At 35.1% G+C, this 17,979-nt stretch overlaps 2 protein-coding genes across 2 annotated transcripts; one reads left to right on the forward strand and one right to left on the reverse strand.

Annotated features, from left to right (window-relative positions):
* Positions 1 to 226: 226 nt before the first annotated feature.
* Positions 227 to 8,911, reverse strand: LOC144446978 (putative pre-mRNA-splicing factor ATP-dependent RNA helicase PRP1). The gene is made up of 12 exons (XM_078136855.1): positions 8,812 to 8,911; positions 7,893 to 8,193; positions 7,183 to 7,382; positions 6,667 to 6,868; positions 6,142 to 6,318; positions 5,471 to 5,725; positions 4,716 to 4,974; positions 4,171 to 4,362; positions 3,461 to 3,583; positions 2,616 to 2,806; positions 2,025 to 2,194; positions 227 to 1,570 (listed from the first exon to the last, which is right to left on the reverse strand). Exons 1-12 carry the CDS (start codon positions 8,880 to 8,882, stop codon positions 1,453 to 1,455), a joined length of 2,259 nt encoding a protein of 752 aa, XP_077992981.1. The 5' UTR covers positions 8,883 to 8,911; the 3' UTR covers positions 227 to 1,452.
* Positions 8,912 to 9,197: 286 nt separating this feature from the next.
* LOC144446568 (putative ATP-dependent RNA helicase DDX56) lies at positions 9,198 to 17,475 on the forward strand. Its single transcript, XM_078136363.1, has 13 exons — positions 9,198 to 9,284; positions 10,019 to 10,180; positions 10,950 to 11,030; positions 11,629 to 11,702; positions 12,157 to 12,418; positions 13,140 to 13,309; positions 13,968 to 14,180; positions 14,815 to 14,937; positions 15,241 to 15,335; positions 15,835 to 15,908; positions 16,318 to 16,513; positions 16,935 to 17,035; positions 17,321 to 17,475. Exons 1-13 carry the CDS (start codon positions 9,207 to 9,209, stop codon positions 17,378 to 17,380), a joined length of 1,689 nt encoding a protein of 562 aa, XP_077992489.1. The 5' UTR covers positions 9,198 to 9,206; the 3' UTR covers positions 17,381 to 17,475.
* The last annotated feature ends 504 nt before the right edge of the window (positions 17,476 to 17,979 follow it).

Consider the following 17,979-nt stretch of genomic DNA (forward strand, 5'->3'; position numbering starts at 1 on the left):
CACTCGTCAGAATAGTGTTGCTTTTACTTCATACATCTGGCCAAATAATTTCAGTCATTTCTGCAAGGCATTCCATTACATTTATGCCAGTCTGTAAGGTATACCGTGACGGGGCGCCCTCACACATCGATCTACCCCTACCAGGCCAGTGAGGCCAGAACAACATGACGTATCTTACAATCTTCATTTATGCGAGAGATGAGACAATTGTGATTTTTACACGCTATTTTTATTAAACCTCACTTGACGGCAGATTAAAATAAGCTTACATTTGAACAACATAGAAAAATGTGTTGGACTAACAGACATATTTCACAGTAAAAAAAAAAAGAAGTGTTTCATAAATGTGAAGGCTATGAATTCACGTTATAAACTGAGAAGTGAAGACCTTGTCAAGTAGACTGTTTTCTGACCTTTCCAAAAGGATGTATACACAAGTTTAGAACCCTGATTTTGTACTGACAATAACGTGGCATTTTTATCAAAAAAAAAAACTGTACAACAGTCTTGCTCCTGCAAACTGATATTTACGTAAAAATATGATATGCATATTTTTGAACCAAAAATCAAGCAAATTAATCGTTGGATTCTGTTGTGTTGTGAACAACCAGAGATATAAGCTTAATCAATTTTTGCGGAAACACAGGCAAATTCTGGATTCTATTGTTTGACATTTTGAAAAATTTAGAGGATATTTTATATTCTCGCTTCAGAACGGTTACTCTCAATATTTTTTTAAATTGACACTACACAAATCATAATAATTCAATACATATTAATATAAACAGTAAGCAAGCAATTCTTTCAAGATTTGTCTTTCTAGATAAAGCACAGTAAGCAGTTGGTGAAACACAAATTGATTTTTGTCATCCAGCTGGCGCCACCACAGGCAAAATGTACAATTTCTTTTGTTTATATTATATGAAATTTAGAGATTTCCATGTACACAGTGAAACAATAATTAAGACTATCTGTAGGAATCTACACCCCAGTGCGAAAGTGTGTATGAACAACTGTGATAGAATTCACAGTTAATACTAAACTGTATCAGACATTGTCTAGGTTTAGATCACATTTCTGGCTACAGGTTTGAATTTGCTCCTTGATATACGACAAAAGCACTTTCTTGTACCAAAGTTGTGATGAGCACAACATAAACCAAAGCATCTAAAAAAACTCACTAAAATGCCATTTCAACATTGTGGCACTACATAGGGAGAGATGACTGACATATCTACTAATACTCATCAAACTTGTACACTTTATGCAACTTCAATAGTGAATATTACAAGTCCAGTATCTGGATGCTCTTAGTTTTAACTTGCATAATATTATACTTGTCCAGAAATGGTGAAAATACAGTAAGATGGGCACATAGTATACGTTAGCCATAATGATTGATATCACACACATCCACTAGCTTGAACTCGGCCCTTTTCTAACTTCATAGTTTTAATATTGTGAAAATTCCTTCGCCTGTAGTTTAGCATAGATTCTCTGCAGTACTCTCTTGGCTTCACACTCAGGGAAGTTTACCATGTCATAGTACTGGTGTGCTAATCTCAGTAACCTGTCAATAAAAAACACACAAAAATAGCATTGTAAGCCTTACAACCCTTTGCAATACACTGCCCTCTATGGTGAAGTTATGTAGATGGTGAAATGGTCACTGATCTTCCCTAACCTAAAGTTTTTACATTTCATTGATCAAGGTGACATCATATATAAATGTGTTGATGACACACTTATGTATGTTCATTTAGGGGAGGGAGTTTTGGCCTAAACGAACAAAGTTTAGGGACATACTGCAAAGTTACAAATCTACAGACAAGAGAAACGCTTCAATTACAAGAGGCAATTTAAGAGTGAACGGATGCTTCTGATTACCGAAAGGGCACAAGGGTTTTATTCTATAGACTCATGGAAACAACATAGGAAATAGACTCAAATTACATGGCCATGAACACACTACCAATCAAATGCCTTCACATAGTCATGAACACAGCCAATCAAATGCGACTTACCAGTCTGGTTTGACATCAGTGACTGTTCTGATGTAATTCTTGGTGGTCAGCACAAACTCATTATATAGTACCCATTCTGGTTTATGGTCCAAACATGTTGATGGATGAAGTTGTACAACTTGGTTGTCTTTCACTGTCAGGTAATGTCCTGTACGCTCCAAATGGGCCACCTGAAAAAATTCCCTCACTTTAGTTTGTACGAAAAAAAACCCAAAACAATTCAAAGCCTAACATATACTCAGAAATCTAGTTTTATAATGAAAGTTTCTTTGCTTGTTTGTGTTTCAAAAACATATGAAAACAAGTAGTCTGATTTGCTGATAAAGTCTTCAACAACAAAAACAAAGTGAAACCTTGCCTTACAAATACACCACTACCCAATTATATGAAACTTCAGTTTGTTGACGGTTTTGAAATAAACTGATTTCTCTAGTTTGAATCAACTTTTAGCTGCAATGGAAGACTTTATTACTTGTAGATAATATAACATCATCATACTAGACTCAATTCACTGACAATTGCCTGAACATTTTAGAAATTTTTCAGGATATTTCACAACATAGCAGAATATTGCCGCGATGAACTGCCTACCTGCATGAAGAATCCAGACACTAAAGCCTTTCTAATGTTTAAGTAATAGTCTTTGCTGGCAAAATCTGTGCTGGTTCTCTTCAGGTTAAACCTATCCATAATACGGGCCAATTGTTGACGGACATTGTCTGCCGACTTCATTGACCGATATTGGATAAAGTTGTCATAACACCACTGTGAATCCTCAGCATCTGAATTGACAATGACATACACCACATTAATTTGGTGAGCTACAACAAGTACATCACATATTTTAAATTGATGCCACACATGATGTTATATACCTGATTCATTTGAAAACTAAAACATGTTCCTTAGACTGGTGTAGCTTATTGATGGCATCTGACTGTACTTTTACAGTATGTCTAACCAATACCTGTAAACACTTGGTGTTGACAAACTAGACAGGGTGTTTTGTGATTGTTATATACTGTTATGTCCTCCATGTTCTTCTAAGAGTACAAACAATAGTGACAGTAATTGTAAGTAGGTAAAACCCAGGTACTAACTCAGCCTTATATCCACATTCATAGAACTATGACAGTATTATTTTCAATGATCTCTTTCACTCAATCAAATTTTCCACTAAACGAAAATCATCATAACCTCAGCATTTCCTATCAACTACTTTTTCATAGTAAATACAACTTGTATCAGAATTGCATGTATTAACACTTGTTGTGATTATGTATACATTGTGAACCAAAACTTTCCATCATGTGTACATCAAAAATAGCTTAAATACATGTTTCAATTTCTACATTTAGTCCAAAACAACAAACAAGACAAGCTATCCTGATCAGCACTGTTAATATTTCATTTTCACTTTTTGAACTATCACTCACTTTGTTTGAATGCATGATAGACATTCAACAATGTAAGATGGTCTCCATCAATGTGGGCAAATCTCATCTTGGCTTCATCAGCTGCCTTCTTAGCTTCATTTGGCCTCAGGAAACACTGTGGAACTAAAAAGTGTCGGGTGGGGGCCAGCGACGACCGTCCCGCTCAGGTTAGTCACCAATGAAATGGTCTAGCACTAACATCACCCATGCCACAAATATTCACATGTTCATACACCTAAGCAATTACTGTGTGTTTGTATTGTTGTGAATCTGATAAACCCTGCATGAACTACACAAAATTGCTAAAAATATGTACCATCCTTGTTAATGCAACAATCATCAAATGTTTTTGAAAATTGTACATAAATCCTGTATCTAATAATTAACAATTAACATACACTTACATGTATTACATAATTATGAGGTAAAAATTTTAATGGACAATATAACACCATATACTTGTATATTTTTCATTTTTAGATAAATACACACATAACATAACATACCAATATTCCTCTAAAATCACACATGGAATCTCACATAACTCAATCAATCAACAAATTTGTTCTTAAAGTACACACTACACATGAACCTCACTATTGTCAGTTTTGACGTCAAACTCTCCAAATTTGATACGTTCCTTAGTAATGCACTGAGCTAGCGAAATAATGTCGATTTATTTTAGTGTCATGAAGGTTGGCTACCATTACCTGATAACATAGCAGTGATGGTGAGTATCTCATTAGAACAACTGTAATCACAGCTAGCTATCACCATCTTAGCTAGCTGTGGATCTAAGGGAAACTCAGCCATCATGGACCCCAGTTCTGTAAGTTCACCATCATCATCTAAACACCCCAGGTAATTCAGCAACTCCAGAGCACGCATCAATGTTTCAGGTGCTATAGACATAAAAAAAATGCTTATTAGCTCGGCTTATAATTGTCATTTCTCATTCATTTATATGATAAATTACAATACTTGGTTATATAATGGTTCAGATACAGTTGAAATCACATTCAAGTTTATTGCTAAAACTGGACACTGTAAAACACCACAAAGCACTTTTTATACAAAATTCCTCCTCAACCTTCATTTACATCAGAAACTATAAAGTTCACAGTCAAGGTCAAACATAACACCAGCATTACAAGACATCATATCTGATATTATTCACCCATTGGGGATAAAAAGCAAGAATGAAGTGTTTTCCAAAGACTGATTTGCATAATCGATTGACTTTCTGTATACATACCTGGGGGATCCATGAAATCAAAATGTACTAAATCATCTATGCCAAGTTTTTTGAGTTGCAACACCACTGTTCCAAGATTGGACCTCAGAATTTCAGGATATGTGTTGGGTTGCATTTCTGACTTGTATGCCTTCTCTGTATACAAACGGAAACACTTTCCTGGTTTGGTACGTCCTGCGCGACCTGCGCGCTGTTGTGCACTAGCCTTGCTGATGGCAGAAACTAGCAAGGACTCAACACGAATACGAGGATTGTAAACCTAGAAGGAACCAAAGTGAATTACATTAAACACTTTACAATGACAGCTATAATCTACATAAATCATAGTTAGTTACTTTACTAGACAGATAGACAGAACGACAAATTCCATAGTTACAGTTGACCACTAGGTGGCGGTATGATCAACTGAGTGTATATGATTGACCCATACTTCCCTTTTACATCTTATCCCAGAATTCCCTACTCATCCAGAATACCAACCCTTACTTCATTAAACAAATGCTGGATCCATGCAAAATTTCCATTTCAGAATGCAAAATACAGGAGTTGTGTACCACATTTTAACACTTACCGACTGAAGAATTGTAACAAATGATTTTTAAAAACTTGTTTTAAACTCTACAAATTTGAAGAAATTCAAATTTCTGTTATGTAAGATAATACATAAATATCACACTCGCTGAAAAAAATGGGATATAAACTAACATGAGATACAATTAGAAAATATATATGTCTGGTTCCTGTAATGACCTTACCTTTTGCTTAGCAAAGCCTGGATCAATGACAAAGACAACACCATCTATTGTTAATGATGTTTCTGCAATATTTGTTGAAACAACAACTTTTCTACCAATGCTGCCATTAGCTTTACTGGCAGGAGCTGGTTCAAATATCCTTTGTTGTTGACTGGGTGGTAAAGTGGAATATAATGGAATGCACTTTAGTTCTCCAACATCAGGTCCTAAATTATCCACCTCTCTCTTGATTCGTTTGCATGCTTCTTCAATTTCCTATAAACATAAAATATATATATTATATACCTTTCCATATAAATATAATTTCCAAGGTTATTCCCAGTTTTTGCTGACACCTCATCAGAATCTTTTTCTACCTTAATAATTTACTCAATGCCTCTCAAAACCACATAAAATTCTCAACAAAGAAAATAATGCACCTTATTTCGAACTGTTCTTATGAATTTCTCATATCAAAAGCATCATGGTAAATGAATCCGTCACAGTTTTGTCTCAAAACTATGTTATGCAGAAAATCATCAACAAAGGAAATGATGTTTATTTTGAACTCTTCTTAACATATGGAAAGTATCATTGTAAATGAATTGATCTCATTGTTTTGTGTCGAAATTATCTCATGCAAAGCTACACAGTGTTGAGATTTTCCTAGAAATTTCTTGGGAAAGTCCTACCTCTTGGCCTGTAAGAAACAGTAAAACATCTCCAATTATGTCTTCACACATGTGAATTTGTATCACTGTACGAATTGCAGCTTCTAGATAATCTCTTTCAGGTTCTGGTGTGTAGAAAATCTCTACAGGATGGGTTCGGCCTGGAACACTCATCAACGGTGCATTGTCAAAATAAGTCTGTTACAGAAAAGCAGAAAGTAATGACAAGTTATAGTGTGTGTAACATTCCTTCTAAATTTAACGGGGTAACAAAACGATCAGAAGTTGCTTTGCACCACCGGCAAGCACATCTGGAAATGACACACAAAAGGAAATATGGTTTAGCGCCCTCAACGTAAAGTCACGAAGACATTTTGTTTACTACACGAGTACATTATCATGTAGCACTACATTGCATTGATTGTCTCTCTGTTGTTAAACAAAGAATGCTATAGTTCACTAAACCAGGACTAGTTCAAAATACAAGATAAATTAAGGAGAGAACATTACATAATTGCATAGAAAGTTGTTTTATTGTCCACCTACCTGAAATTTTCCTGCATCTAAAGTGGCACTCATGATAACTATCTTTAAATCTGATCTCTGCTTGGCGACTTCCTTGAGTAGACCCATCAAAATGTCTGTGGCTAGTGTACGTTCATGGGCTTCATCCAGTAAAATCACACCATATCTTTCTAACAAAGGATCTGTCATTGCTTCTCGAAGTAACATACCATCTGTCATATATCTTCAAGGAATATACAAAAATTGCGGTGTTAGTTTTTTGGCTTTCAGATTCCACACAATATATTCTGACATGTTTATATTTAACACATACACATAAACTGGGATCAACCATTTCTCTTCATGAGAAGTACGATATAATGTTGTCCTTCAAAGACTACTCAAGTTCAAGGATGGTAGAACACTTCTGAATCATGGCAGAAAACTTTCAAACATGGCAGCCTGGATGGCAAGGACAGTGCTGGCACCATGTTTTCCCTCTAGTGGGGAGAACACCAATCAGGTAGTGTGCTAGGTTGAATTCTATATTCTACTTACTTGAGTATAGTTTTAGCACTTGTGCAGTCTTCAAATCTTATACTGTAACCAACTTCTTGTCCGATAGCAATGTCCATTTCATCTGATACACGTTGTGCCACACTCATGGCTGCCACTCGACGTGGTTGTGTACATGCTACCCCCTTCCTAACATTGAGTGGGTTAGTTGCCCGTACCCATTCTACGCACCACTGTGGTATCTGTGAAATGAAAGTAACATATACTTTACATTATTAGGGGTAGACAAATAAAATGACTACAGAAGATACATATTTGTACTGTAGCTAAAGAGTTAAGGTGAGAGATACAAACAAGGTGAGACTCTAACACAAACTTGATTGCATTATTGACCCATGAATGACCTTTTTTTTACACCCCCCCCCCACCCTTGTGCCAGATAATGAGATGTTTTGCAACTGCAATTTAGACAAAATTTGCTACAGCAGTACTGTACCTATAAAGCTTGTCTGTAAAAATGATAACGTACAATGATGAACCCAGCATTCTACATTAACAGTAAACGTTGAAGTCATATGTGAAGTGCTGCTAAAATTCATCCTAAAATTTTGAATAACTAATCTTCAGTTGCAACATCAGAAATTACGTACTATTACTGGTTTCAGTTTCTCTGAATCTCACACTTTTACCTATCCTGAATGGACTAATTTGATAGACAGGATAACATCTTCCATCTATTTCCTGGTACTTACTTGTGTTGTTTTGCCAGACCCTGTCTCACCAACTAATACCATAGTTTGGGCTGACTTCAATGATTCAAGAAATTTCGTTTTGTATTCCCACACTGGCAGTGTTTTTCTTTTCTTCAATAACTCATTGTATCGTGGTGTGAAAGGATAGCCGGTAAATGGATTCAGTGTCGTTGGCGCAGGCCTTGGCGGTAGTGTTAGATTATTCAGATTTTTACTGCGTTCTCTGTTCCTGTCGCGATCTCTATCACGGTCACGATCGTAGTGTTTATCTCTGTCTCTGTCTCGGTCTTTGTCATCGTACCTACATCATGCACAGGAAACAAGAGTCATTTGCTGAACCATTCATTTCTGACTTTAAGTTTATATATACGAAAACTATGATACATACAAAAAAGTTACAAGATGACAGTTGCTGTCAATTTGCTAACATTTTATCAGTGATATCACCACCACTACAGAAAGCAAATTCTTGATGACTTCTCATTTCAACATATGGGTATTACCGGTATTTGTAAACACGTAATCTAATATTGCCACTTGGGAGAAAGAGGATTAATTATGCAAGTTACAAATGTAGGTAATGGAATGGTAATGTTCCATCACGTTAAAAACAAGTGTAAAACGTTCTGAGAATCTGTGAGATATCAATTATTCTCGTCACGAATGTTATAAACTTGATCACGAAATAAAGTAAGATCGCATACATGGAGAGTGTTTACTTTATAAAATGCCAGTGAATGCAGTGAAATGTGAAAACACATGTTCGCAATATTGAGGCTATTTTGAAAAGGAGAAACGCATGCTCCACGATGTGTAAATGTATGGCCATGCATACACAGTGTTACTATATTTCACAGGCTATATTCTCAACGTAAAAGCAACAACAAATCATAAAGAGTATTCTTAAATCATCATTCACCTATCTCTGTCGTCGCCTCGCCGCTTAGCAGACCCAGAATCTCCAACGTCAAGCCGGTGTCTTTTCGACATGATGAACACAATGGCGAAGATACGTCTACTTTACCTCAGACAGAGATTACCTCATTTGCCCAAAGCCTTGCCCCACTTCCGGTTGGGTGAACTTTTCTGAAATAAAATGTTATGCCGAAAATAACATAAGATTGATTTCTACATTCAATTATCTTGCATAAATTATAGTTTCATCACGAATGACAAACTTTTAGCATCTTAGAGTCTCCATGCATTGTTTTCCACCCTTTGGAAAGACTTATGGGAAATTGAAACTCTGTTCGAAAGTCAGGTATAGGGTAATCAAAAGCGGAAGTACCCGGATGAACACATGAGTCGACGAAGATGGCGGAAGCACAAGGTGAAGAAGTAGACTCGCCAGTCAACTTCCATGAAATGGGCCTTGATGATCGTTTGTTAAAGGTATGATATCAAAACCGTGATTAACGGCATGAGTTTCCCTACACTGTTAGCAGCTAACTTTCAAAACACTGTATGTATGCTCATGATATTGCTAATGAACCACTTGATCTAAGGGCATGCCTGTGATACACTACTATGAAAAAGCATGGTGATAAGTTGAACCTGTATGTAATAACATGGGGGTGAGAAGGACTTCCTACTTCCATGGTAATAGTAATGATACATTTATCATGCGATTCACGGGGTACAGTGTGGTGGTCCTCACATTGAAAAGATAAAGTATATGACTTGATCCTAAAGTAGGTTTATATAATAAATGTGAATAATACTTCATATATTTATTATAACATAAGGTCCTAAGCCTAAGGACCTTTATTTACAACTGTAAAATCGAGTTATGGTACTTTGATAGTGTGTGTATACATATGTACATGTATATATATGAATATACAATACCAATACATGGCAGTTCTAATGAACATAATTGTCCTCTAGTATCTAAAAAAAAATGCATGTTATCCCTAGTAGTATAGGCTTTACATGTAATATACCACCATGAATTATCTGATAGAAACAAGTTATTATTTCTGGCAAAACTTATTGTTTTAATTTTTTCCTTTCTCACATTTATTATGAAATTTACAATGTCTTGAAGGCATCATGTTAAGTCTTTTCCTGTCTACTTGTATGTCTTCTCTTGACACTGTGTGTAACCCATCATTTTATGCTTTCAGTCTATAGCACATCTAGGCTGGTCTAAACCAACTTTGATTCAAGAACGTGCAATACCTCTTGCATTGGAAGGTAAAGATTTACTAGGCAGAGCAAGGACTGGGTCAGGAAAGACTGCTGCATTTGCTATTCCTCTCATACAAAGGATTCTAACAAGTAAACAGGTATTATGCATTTTGTTGCTTTGTTTTGAAACACTAAGAGAAGGGGTTGGCGATGGCTGAGCAGTTAGCTCGTACACTTCTTACCTCTGCAGCCTGGGTTTGAACCCACCAGATGTCAACAGGGTTTGATTAAATTTACCATACTGTAAATAAGAACAGTGTCGTTCAGTTTGAGTACTGTACAATGCAAGTTTTCCCCGGGTACTCCGGTTTCCTCCTGCACTAACACTGAACCAAAGGAGCCTATAAATGGGACTAGCTCCCATTGGTTGTCTGTGGTAAATGAATAAACTACAAAGACAATGTATTACAGCATGGTTTTGTGAGAGCTGTGATATTATTGCCCAAATGAAATAAACTAGGAGACCTATTATTGTCATTGTGATACTAAGTATCCTACGTAATGAAAGCTGGTTATCCTTCAAAAAGTTTCTCCAAAATTTTCAACATGATTCGTAAATGCCTGAAAAGTCTTTCAAGTCTTACTTCAAGGAACTCCTGGAAAGTGAAATTTTCCTTTATGACAAAAGGAAGACCAATAGAAAAATAGGATTTAAAATATTACTTGCATTATGAGGTACAACATAGCAAGGGTTAGACTGTAAGCTGTGTCATGTCACTCTGCCCTCACTGGCCTGAAAGAGGTTGATGATGTGAGAGGGCGCCCTAACATGGTGTACCTTACCAACTAAGGGTCTGCTGTATTAAATTCACTCTATTATAAATGTTATTACAAATAAAGTATAACACATGATTTTAATCCTAACAGAATGCAAGAGAACAATGTGTGAGGGCCTTAGTGTTGGCACCTTCCAAGGAATTATCAAATCAAGCCTTCAAGTATATACTAGTAAGTTACATTTATTTCATATATTGTCAGCATAACAGAAATTGTTAAAATATCTGCATGTTTTTTATGACTTGGTCAACCAGATTAATTTATAATGTTTTATGTAACTCTTTTCAGAGAGACCAAGATCTACCAAATAGTTTGTATTTTGGACGGTGTCAATCATCCAAATATAACATTGAAATCTACAAGGAACCACTGTGCCCTCTAATGATAGCCAAATTTTGTTGTTGTGAGTCAAAATGATAAAAACTGGCATTTCTTGAGTCACCACATAGTAAGGGAAAGGGGACAGGGGGAACACCAAAGTTTGGTGCGTTACTAGAAATTGTGTGTGTGTCAGTGGCATGTCAATTGGCTTAGAGGGCGCACTGCAAGGAAGGTATGATATTCAAGTATGTGACAATATTACCTGACAGTTTTGGTACTTGACAAGCTTTCACCACTATTCAGAGTGATTAAGGCTAACATTTATATGTTCATGATTATCATGAGTACAAGTATCTGTATGTTCCATGTTAAAATGATATTTAAAGATAAGTAATTCTCTTTTACTAGAAGATACATTATTTTGATAACACTATTTTGTATTTGACAGGATCTTACAAGCAGTTGTTCCCGAGATGTCAAATGTGTAGATGTATCAGGGCAGGTAGATTTATCAGCACAAAGGTAGGGTCTACATCATGATTTGCTTGGTATATTTAGCACAATGATTATTAGTCTAATACAGGATGTGAATATTTAGTATTGCTATGACTTTCAGTTGTTCTGAGAGCTGATATAGTTTATATATTGTTGATATTTGAGACAATTCACCAAGCCATATTCAGGATATTAGAGTGGCCATGACCAAATCTTAGCCCTTTCTTTGCAAAAGCTGGGGCATATTCTTGCGACCTTTACATGCAAAATGGCTGGAACTTCAGTAACCTGCATATATGTATAGCTCATTTACCTGTTCAAATGAATATGTCATTTTTATGTTGCCAATATAAATAAAATCCAAACCCACGGATGGAATTGAAAGCTAGGTTTAATTTGAGTAAATTCACTGTACGTGTATCTTTCGTGTTGCGAAGTTATTGTCATATTTATCATAATACTGTCTTATTTCTATCTACAGACCCTTACTAATGGAAAAGCCTGATATAGTTGTTGGTACTCCAAGTCGAATTCTTGCTCACATTCAAGCCAAAAACTTGTCAGTAAAAGAATCTTTAGAAATGTTGGTGATTGATGAAGCAGATTTGTTATTTTCTTTTGGGTATGAAGATGATATGAAGGCATTAGTTAAAGCATTACCCAAAATTCACCAATCTTTCCTGATGTCAGCTACTTTAGGTGATGATGTACAGACACTGAAGAAACTTGTTCTCCATAATCCTGTAAGTTTCAATATTTGAAAGATTTACAGTATTTTTTGCATCAAAGTTTTGACAAATTTGTACAGTTTTAGTCAGCCTACACCTGGCAAAAAGTCTCACCAGACACCAAAATTTTGACAAGTTTTAGCAGTTTTGGTCAGCCCAGATCTGGTTAAAATTTTGGCTGGCCAATAACAAGTATGTGTGAGCATCTTTTTTTGTGACCAAATTCATGAAACGATATCTTATCTGCTCAGTGTTTTTACTAAGGTTGGACCCCGGTAACAGAAAGGGGTAAAAATGGCAGTTTTTCTCCATAGAGTCTATCGTAATTTTGTTGGGAACCCAGGTAAAATGACATGGGTAGATTTTACCTACTTGCTGCCCTCAGCAAAAACACTGCTGATGTAACTCACAGTGAAAATAACGTCAGTATCTCTGATAACTGAGTACAGACATGGCTTGAATTTTCATCGGTATTTCATAGTTTCAAACTTAAGTGAGCTTTTTTCATTGATTCTGAAGATTCGACCTGATCAAAACAATAAATGTTGGGGATAATCTGAGTGGGAAGTTGTACATAAACAGCTGATTCACCAAGAAAACTGTGAAAGTTCAGTGTAGCATCCTTGAGAAATGAGATGCGTCTTACAAAATATAGTGTGAGTCATTATACTGTCCAGCATACATACCTATCTCTGTGTTCAAATGTACAGTGACTGGTATTTGCTTTCTCTCACAGGTTGTCCTAAAACTGGAAGAATCACAGTTACCAGAAAGTGATAGGCTATCACAGTACCATATCAAATGTAAAGAAGAAGATAAATTTTTATTAATTTACACTTTGTTAAAATTGAAACTTGTCAGAGGAAAAACCATTGTGTTTGTCAACTCAATAGAAAGATGTTACAGGTAGGTTAAAGGTCAAAGGTTACACCCTCCGAACAATACATTACTTTCAACGCAGCTCTTACCTGGTTTTATGTTCGATTTTGAAATATGTTTGGAGAAAATACATAACTAAAACATATTTGTTTCATAATAAACTCATTTCTTTACATGCTTTTGACGAGGGCTGACAGCTGGAGTCACTGAAAATGTAAACAAGTTGTGTTTTATTGGCCTGTATAATATTGACTGACCATAAAGAAAAACCTCAATAAACTGTATATTCAACATTTTTATTTAGAGTTTCACTATACTTCTGTTGAACTGAATTTGCTGAAAAATATATGAATGTATGGGATTTCCCTGTCACTTCAGTTGTTTTAGGTTTATATGTGTGACCCGGTAGAAACATAAATAATAAAAAATTGAAATCTCTTCAACTTGAAATATTAGTTTATAGATAGTATATGAGTTGTCTAACTGACAGGCATAATCTTTTTTATTATTTTCAGTCTTTATAATGAAATAAATAGTTTTATCAAAATATTTGGAAAATTTCTTACCCTTATAAATATACACTCCACTTGACCTCAAAAACAAAACCTAATATTTTGACCTATGACATCCAAGTTACAATATCAACCATAACCAGATGAAATTTCTGTTTTTCTTCATCCCACAGACTTAAGTTATTTCTAGAGCAGTTTTCTATCCCATCCTGTGTACTGAACTCAGAGTTACCAGTGTCGTCAAGGTGTCATATTGTGAATCAATTCAACGAAGGTTTCTATAACATCATAGTAGCATCAGATGAAAACTCATTTGATGTAGCAGTGGAGAGTAGCAGTGGTGATCAACGGGACAAGAGGAAAGTAAAGAATAAAACCAAACAAAAGTAAGCATTAGACCATAGACCTTGTTATTGTGAACATTTTACTATTAAACCTTGTTATTATGTACTTCGTTATTGCGAACATTTTACTGTTAAACCTTGTTATTATGTACTTTGTTATTGTGAACATTTTACTCTAACCTTGTTATTATGTACTTTGTTATTGTGAACTTTTTACTGTAACTTTGTTATTATGTACTTTGTTATTGTGAACATGTTACTGTAACCTTGTTATTATGTACTTTGTTATTGTGAACATTTACTGTTAAACCTCGTTATTATGTACATTGTTATTGTGATCATGTTACTGTAACCTTGTTATTATGTACTTTGCTATTGTGAACATTTTACTGTAACCTTATTATGTACTTTGTTATTGTGAACATGTTACTGTAACCTTGTTATTATGTACTTTGTATTGTGAACATATTACAGTAACCTTGTTATTATGCACTTTGTCATTGTCCATTCTTGTCACACATGTTCACAGTCACTGTCACCACTGGTAAATATATATTCCTACCCCACCTATTCTAAAATTGAGCATAATTGGAACCACACAATTTTTTTTGTTAGGCCTTAGCTAAGAGATGTCATCTTGTAAAATTGTGCTTTCATTGTTTGTTTTTCTCATCAGAGGTAAACGCAAGAAAGATAAAGAATATGGTGTGGCACGTGGTATTGATTTCCAGAATGTATCAAATGTTGTGAATTTTGATTTCCCACTAAGTGTTGATGCCTACATCCATAGAGTTGGCAGGTATGTCTTTATCTAAATAATGAAATCATTCTCTTTATTTCTATCACTAGTCAGACAAACTGTAGGAGTGAACAAACTACAAACAAACGTCAAATAAGTCATGTGACTTCTGCTGTTGTCAACTGTCACCAGACAATGAGGGTTGAAACTTAAAAAATTGACTGTTTTTATGGTTGTTCTTGATGAAATTTGTGCCTGAAATATAGTGAATGCAGCCAAATAGGAACAAATTAAAGATCATAATATTCCAAATTCAAGGAAAGTTGTTTTGTTCATTTGATGGTTTTTTTTTGGTTAATACAGGACAGCAAGAGGATACAAAACTGGTGCTGCACTCTCCTTTGTCAATTTTGATGAAGTGTCTTTACTTCATGCAGCAGAAAGTGTTTTGTCGGGAGGTAGGATTCTTACAATATCTGGTTTGATAGAGTAGAAAAGGCTGTGATTTTAGTGTACATAGCAGTTGGTATTATTATCTGTATTTCTTATCCTTTTGGACAAAAATAGATGGAATCTAATGATGGATGAGATTTTAAAATATCGCCATAGCAACCACACTATGTTATAAATAGTAAAAAAAAAGTTTATTGCATGTTGTGAACTTTGTGCAAGTCAAGAACAATGGGACAATAATTGTCATATCATTCCAGGAGCATTTTGTGTAAATATGTAAATTTTATCATAATTATGTAAATTTTATCACATTATGCAAAAATTATTTATGCTATGGTAGTGTCAGGCCGTATGTTCAAAACAGTGTAACCATGGTTTCTAATAGAATACACATGTTTACTCTCAAAGTAAAAGTATTCATATCTTACCTGACGTAGTATGGAAGATATATATCGTTGAATGACAAAAAAAGATGATAATTTGCCAATATTGCTGCTTTTACAGATGAAGACTCTCCAGCTGTCAAACCATACCAATTCAAAATGGAAGAAATTGAAGGCTTTAGGTACAGAGCAAAGGTGAGATATAGAAGGCTAGTTTTGTTTAAATCTCAGGGTTAGGTTAAATCTACCAGAGTTCCCCAATACAAGGCTGGGTTTTGCCACTAAAATTATGACATAATGTAGGTGGAACTGTGTGGGCCTAACCATACTTCCCCCTCTCTGTTACTGAATACTGTGGTTTTGAAATGTTGTCAGAAACACTGAATGTTTGAAACTGTAAAAAAAAAAAATAGATTTATTTTAAATTGTATAAATTTTACTTGGTTTATCCCTTGCTATTATGAAGGATTCTAAAACAGTTAGTGGTTGGAAAGAAGTAAGGGAAATTCAAATCAAACTAACGCAATGTTTGTCGGTGTGATTCAGTTTAAAGTAATAATTGCCGTTATTTGTATTTCATACCATCACATAATTACCTCCATAGGATGCCATAAGGGCAGTCACTAGGGTTTCAGTCAAAGAAGCCAGACTCAAAGAAATCAAAAGTGAGATCCTCAATTCACAAAAATTGAAGACATATTTTGAAGACAATCCTCGAGATCTTCAGTTATTACGACACGATAAAGCCCTACATCCTGCAAAAGTACAGAGGCATATGAAAAACGTTCCAGAATATCTAGGTAAGAAATACATCAAAAATTTCAATATGATGATCCAGACTTTATTTCCTGAACTATACACTACCCAAGGTTTCTTTCTTCCTAGTACTTTTGAAAAAAAAAATTCCAGAATATCTAGGTAAGAGGTACGTATCATTGAATTTCAACACATCGACCCTGGCCATCTTTCCTCCTAGTGGTAATCTGCCAAATATCAAATATCAAGCTATCTGGCATGTAAACCACCAGATTTGACATGAACAGATTTTAGTCATACACATTTTGCTGCAATAAGACTCAAATTACTGTAACAGATTTTACTACAGTAAGATCCAAGATATAAACTGCTCACTGTTATCACAGAACAGCCAGCTATGGACATGACCATATGACAGTACACGTTTAACGAACCTAACTTTTCTCAATCAATCTCTTATTTCAGTACCAGATACTCTAAAACAGTTTATACCAAAAAGTAGAAGGAAGAAGAAGTTTACTGGCGATCAGCCAAGTAAGGCTAAACAACAGGCACTCAAAGCTGTGGTGAGTACAAGTGTGCATGTAGGCTAATCAACCATACTGTGCAAGATGGGCTGCCATTTGGGCAATAGCGCCCTCTATCATGTTAGACTTTGAATATTTTTATGGCATTCTTGAATGTGTGCAAAGCTTCCAAGTAAAACAGGAATCTTGTGTTTTTATATCTTGTACAAAGAATAGTCATTCCAGCACAGAGGTACTGGTGAATTTATTACCTTGTTTTATTTCAGTTAGGGTATGGCATTCTTGCATTTCAGCTGGTAACGTGTTTTTATTTTATCTTTTCAGAAACGAAAACAAGAAGATCCCCTGAAAAGTTTCAAATACAAGAAGGCCAAGTCATCATAGTGTTTGATATTTGATGTCTGGTGTAGAAGTTTTAGAATTATGAACTTGGAACTGCACAACCAGACAAATAATGTCACATTTTCTTTTGTTCTGTAAATTAAAACAAGTTTCAGCAATAAAAGATGTTATACAACACTAATGATGGAGCTCAGAGTATTTTGTGCATTTTATTTTCCAGATATCAAAAATATGGTTGTGTATACATAGTTAAGGTGGATGAATTTTTAATAGTCACAAAAAAGTTGTAGTCATTGATAGATAGGTTTGCAATTGGCTAATAAAGCCTTGTGACAGCAGTGGTGACATACAAGAGCAATTAAACAAAAGGGACTCGTAGTGTAGCCGGTGGGGGCGCTGTCATTGTCCGGTTATGACTTGTTTCTGATGTGCACAATCAGAGAAACACAACACACAAATAATTACAAAATGTTATTTAATTGGTTTGACCACTATTTTACACACTTTCATGTTAAGTCAGCCAAATTCATTTCAGGACAGTTAAGAAAATGAAAAATATACATCTCACATGGATCAAATAAAGCATGATTGATCTCAATCATAAACTTGATTTTATAGTGATTGCCATGAATTTGGGATAA

Source organism: Glandiceps talaboti, chromosome 15, assembly GCF_964340395.1.
Source record: "Glandiceps talaboti chromosome 15, keGlaTala1.1, whole genome shotgun sequence".
NCBI classification, from domain to species: domain Eukaryota; kingdom Metazoa; phylum Hemichordata; class Enteropneusta; family Spengelidae; genus Glandiceps; species Glandiceps talaboti.